This window comes from Neltuma alba, unplaced genomic scaffold, assembly GCF_004799145.2.
Source record: "Neltuma alba isolate B1F8T4 unplaced genomic scaffold, ASM479914v2 tig00000679_pilon, whole genome shotgun sequence".
Classification (NCBI taxonomy): Eukaryota; Viridiplantae; Streptophyta; class Magnoliopsida; order Fabales; family Fabaceae; genus Neltuma; species Neltuma alba.
Window position 1 is genome coordinate 155061 of NW_021632143.1, and position 5178 is coordinate 160238.

Consider the following 5178-nt stretch of genomic DNA (forward strand, 5'->3'; position numbering starts at 1 on the left):
GTTTGTGATCTTGCGTTTATGCAAATAACTCCACACACAACTTAAAATTTGGAGAGATCATCTACAAATCAATTAAATTTTGTTAGGTTATATTGCCCACAAAAATAAGGTTTAAGGGAATATATAATTAAGTTTTGTCCCTTGTACATGATCCAAAATTTAAATTCATAGGAGTTTTGTGTAATTTAGTTCATCATCATTTACTACGATTTTTTCCGAAAAATTATTCTCATGTAAGTGGATCTTTATTCCCAGCATTTATGGGATAGAATAAACGTTGTTGCACTTTAAATTTTAGCTGTTTCCCCTATTTTTGGAAATTAGATTCGATGCTTATCTTCATGCTTATATCTGAAATATTCAAATTAAAATTTAGATTGTCGTCTGTTTTATTATTTCCCATTTATCTCACCTTTTGCCCCTTTTTTCAATATTATTTATCAACAAGGTTGTCATAACAGTAATGGAATATAAATACAAGTGCTTGTAAGATATGGGTCACATTCTTATTAACTTTTCTTTGTAAACCAAATTCTTATGTTAACTGCACTATACTTTATTGCCTATTTATCTCACTTGCAGAGGCAGACAAGAAACCAAAAGGGAAAAAAAAACAAAGAAAAACAAAATGCGCTGCCACAGATCTATATTACATAATATGATATTATAACTAACTAAATATTGATAATCTAAACTCACTTTTAGGCCAAATGAAGGGGGAAAAAATGAAAATAGAGAGGGAATGGTTCTAAAAGTGAATTTACAAAAATAGGACCCACCTCTTTATCTCTCCGTTTACTTCATGAATCACTCTGATCCAAATTCTCATCCCACTACCTTTTCTGTCAATTTATCCACCACATTGAGCCCATCCTGGGAGGCAATTACCACTGTGCACCTGCATTACCCAATAAGGAGCTGTTTAGCATTATTTTCTTTCAAGGATTTGAGAATTAATTTGAAAGATACTGAATAAAATTTTTTAAAAGTTGAGTTGTATGTATCCTAAGTAATACAAGAATGATCATTACTTATAGATGTTAAGCTCAAAATTAACTCAATTTAGTGACACTTAAAGCATTATTTAAAGCATCAGCATTATTTAAGCCAGGATCTAACATTGTATATCTGACACTTAAAGCTAAAAAAAATTCAATTTAGTGGTACTAAAAGTATTCAATTTCATTCATGGAAAATGTGAAAAACTGTCATTGATTATAATCAAGTCATTTCGGTCAGCTTTTGTAGCTTGAGTTCATTACTATTTATGCAAACCATCTTCTACAAGAAGCAATGCTACAGCCTACAACTAAAAATATGCGATTAATTATTAATTTTTCACCATTTGAGATAAATATTAATTTGTCATTAATCATATTGCGGAAATCTTAGGAATATATAGGTTAGTTATCAGGTTCACTAATTAGATCTTCTAATAATGCTCCCTCCCTATTGGTCAAGGAGCAATGCTACTGCCTGCAAGTAATCTCAAAACATACTATTAGGTATAAATTGTCACCAGTTGAGATAATTATTAATTTAATGATATTGAGGCAATTTTAGAATTAGTTAGGTTAGTTATTAGTTAATAAGCTTGCTGTCCGAGGTAGGAAATGGTCCCATCATATAATTTTATTAGGATTGATAATTATTGTAGTAATGAGTAATCTAGTAGAATTAGCATATCTTATTTCAGCTGCTTATGGATAGGACTCTAGCTAGTCATTATCATAAACCCCTTTCTCATTGATCAATAATGTGAGATTTTTAAAACTTTGAAGAAGTTCTATGTGAATTTCCCATTGGTTCTACACTAACAAGGCTACTTGGAGAATTACATGGCTAGACTTCTTTTGCTTAATTTATCAAGTTGGCCATTGAAGTACGCCAGCGTTTTAATATGTTGTCTAATATTAGCATAATAATATTATCTCTTTTGCCATTTATTACGGCTTGAAGAAAACTGATGCTATGGCAAAATAATCACGGCACCTTTCAACTGAACTATAACAGTTTATTATGAGAAAATCACATGTGCGCCTCTTAAAAATCTTAAACCATATACCAAGTCAATCTTTTACTGCAAATAATTTTCAGTCTCACGTGAAATTAACAAAGGCTCATCACTCCATAATTGTGTCAATCACAAGAAGCTCAGGCAAAGGCTATAATTAGGACAAACGACTTAAAGAAAAAATTCATCCTGTGTTTCTAAATAATTTGCAGCAGATTCCAGAAGAAACACAAATAAGTGCGCAAGTTAGAAAATCTAAAAAGTATAGGAGGTCAAAGAAAACTAACGGAAATTTTGAAATGATTCCATGCCCTGCAACACCCTTAATTGTATCGAGGTTTTCTGCCACTTTAGCTGCAAATAGAAATTGAGACGAAAACGATCGACAACAGAGAAAACTGAGAAATGGAGTTTGAAACAGTCATCATGGCTAAGAATTTACCGAGGCTTTCAATTGGAGATGTAAAAATAACATCGAGCAAATTATGTCCTTCTTTGGTGACTAGTGGGAAGTCACCTCCAAGGGGCCCAGCTTGCCCTATAGATGGTCTTCTCCAGACCTTTGTTTACAGTGATAAACCATGAAGACAATCAGGACATGCAGGTGTTATAACAAAGCACCAGTGAATAAGCAGTAATATTCTTATGTGGAGATAAATCATAGTCAAAAGAATATAGATACACATTTCTTCACATGGGAAGTTGAATATATCATCAAATAGTACAAGTAGGGGGTTTCCTTGATTTTTTCCGTCATATTGTATAACTTCTGTAACTGCATAGTCCTTCATGAAACTAATTAACAAATCACACCCTAAACCCTAAACCCTATATACAAAAGCAAATAGATTCCTTGGAAACAAATTCTGGTGATTTTTAAGTCCATAACTTTTTATGAAGTCAGGAAAGCTAGAAATAAGACATAACATTCTTAATCTCCAGATCACAGAAAAATCAATAGCACTTCCCATTATGTGTGAGACAAAACTTATGAAATGTTTGTATGTCTAGCAAACCTCAGCATCGCCCAAGAACATATCATCAATCTCTTCAGCAGTTTCCAACCAGTCTAACTAGGAAAAGATAAAAATATATTATTACTAATGTATACGCGGGAAAATATCATTGACACAAAAATTTGCACATCCACTTACAGACTGAACTAAAACAGGAATAGAACCCTCCAGACCACCTTTGTACTGGTTTTCTTCAATAATGAATGCAAGTTTATTGGAAGCATTTAGTATGGACTGAAACAAAAGGAAAATCAAAATTTCAATTGCCAAAAATGAACATTCATCTAGACAAAATCAAGAAGAAACACCAGGAAAAAAAAAAAAAGCAAGTTATAGCAACCCACCTTCTTTTCTAGTACAGATTCCTCACCATGCAATTTACGGCGTCCAATGACAGCAATTAGTGATCCTTCTTCTATAACATCAGCATCATCAAATGCAAAATCAATCTGCACACAGAGAAAGTATGCATGAAGCAATACTAAGTTTTCAGCATAAAATAGCACAGAATTACTAATCCACTTAACTTTTTAGGTCATCAACACCATAGTCTAGAATTAGTCTAATGTTCTTCTTGACTTAACATCCATTGTTTCAAAAGAGGTTTCAAGAAATGCATTTAATTCGGACACTTCTATGTTGGCAAAGGCTTCACAAAGGAATGCTTACACGTCATAAAGCCCTGCTAAAGTTTCTAGCATATGTTCAGCCTTATTAAACAAGACATACTCGCAAAACAAAAGTGGAAAATGTATAAGAGGAGAGTCATTTGTGCACACTTGAGAACCCTCTTGGTAGCTATCCAGTGGAATTCCTGCCTTCGCTGCCTCACTTGCACTTGTGACAGACCTGCACAGAGCAAAGCATCTATCTCACCTGATTCGGTGGAAATTAAATGTTAAGGAATCATTTGAATAACTTATAAGCAGCTTTTCAATTGTGATTTGCGAAATATGAGATAAGTATGTGAGAGGAGTTTTGTTCCAGTTTACGTGAAACATATTTACAAGTGCTTGTATAGGTGATGCCAAACAAGCACCAAGTTACTAATTGGAAGTAGTACGGCATATCAGAGCAATAGTGATCCAAACTTGTCATAAGCTTTGTCTAAAACAATAAGAATTCAAAGGAAAGAAGCGTGAAAAAGGCCGAGAAACACAAAGTTGAAATTGGCATATATATGATATTAAAACGTCAATTATAGTTATACAAGGGTGTTAAACTCACATAGGGATCCCTACTACATCCTTTAAAGCACCAGTATGAAGTTGCCGGCCCAAATGCCTAATGGCCAAACCAGAAGCCTGACCAGACCCCAATCCTACAATCATGCCACTTTTTACGTATGTATCCACCTAGTAATGAAGAACATATCACTAATCAATTCATAGAAATGAGCAATTAAAGAGAAGAATAGTAAGAGGCCAATATCATTTCAATACTTCACTATTTAGTTAAATATAAGCAGCGCAAGTGTTTAAGATTTAACCGACAAAAAGGGAATTTCATCCATAACAAAAATAACTGTCATCAAATAGTGCTTTAACCAACAAGGGGAACACATCGCCGAAAATAAAATGTGAGCCATTGTCCGCTTCTGTTAATGCAAATGCTGAGAAAAACACCATTTGTACAGAGATTTTAGGAGTTAATGCTGAACTGAAAATCATACAGTGTATTGAGCTGCTTGGGACAGAGAGGAACTGTCGTCGAGACAAGAGCGAGGGATGATCCTCAGAAAATTGGACCTCCTTTTGTTTCTGTCACCCCATGGAGGAATATGCGAATGAGTGAGGGCAGAGAAAAACGATGAAGATGAAGCTACTAAAGCCATTGCCGTGCACTTCATATCCTCGCGATTTCTGAACTTGTGGATAAAGGCATTACTCCCTAGTCTCAAGTCTCAACTCTCAACGGACCGTATAGGCGTTCGGTTTCTCCCGTGGTCGCTTTTGCGCAGTCAAAACGAGTTGCGAAATCGTAACTGTCAATTTGATCCAACGGTAGAAAACAATTCAGTTAATAAAACGACGCCTGCAGTGTCGTACCACTCGTTCCAATGCACTGGGCCGGGAATCTGGTTTTTTTACTTTTAGGAAAAACTAATTTGAAAATTCTTATAATTTTCTTTTATTTTGGATCAGGTCC

The 5178-nt window shown here is 34.5% G+C and overlaps 1 protein-coding gene across 2 annotated transcripts; it reads right to left on the reverse strand.

The window, feature by feature from the left end:
- Positions 1 to 523: 523 nt before the first annotated feature.
- On the reverse strand, positions 524 to 4877 carry LOC114744076 (probable ribose-5-phosphate isomerase 4, chloroplastic). Of its 2 annotated transcripts, XM_028932263.1 has the most exons (9): positions 4703 to 4877; positions 4258 to 4385; positions 3810 to 3879; positions 3375 to 3479; positions 3169 to 3264; positions 3031 to 3087; positions 2457 to 2574; positions 2302 to 2368; positions 524 to 898 (listed from the first exon to the last, which is right to left on the reverse strand). In XM_028932263.1, the coding sequence occupies exons 1-9, from the start codon at positions 4862 to 4864 to the stop codon at positions 826 to 828; spliced, it is 876 nt and encodes a 291-aa protein (XP_028788096.1). In that variant the 5' UTR covers positions 4865 to 4877; the 3' UTR covers positions 524 to 825. The 2 variants fall into 2 exon arrangements, with proteins under 2 accessions (XP_028788096.1, XP_028788102.1); XM_028932269.1 differs by lacking the exon at positions 3031 to 3087.
- Positions 4878 to 5178: the final 301 nt, after the last annotated feature.

What these genes read in the sequence shown, in the direction of transcription:
- LOC114744076 (XM_028932263.1), bottom strand. Translation starts at nt 4,864, where the DNA reads ATGGCTTTAGTAGCTTCATCTTCATCGTTTTTCTCTGCCCTCACTCAT. An exon ending in AATCTGTACTAGAAAAGAAG is followed by an intron (nt 3,265 to 3,374) that starts GTGGGTTGCTAT and finishes CTTTTGTTTCAG; the next exon opens with TCCATACTAAATGCTTCCAA. An exon ending in TGTTCTTGGGCGATGCTGAG is followed by an intron (nt 2,575 to 3,030) that starts GTTTGCTAGACA and finishes CTGTAAACAAAG; the next exon opens with GTCTGGAGAAGACCATCTAT.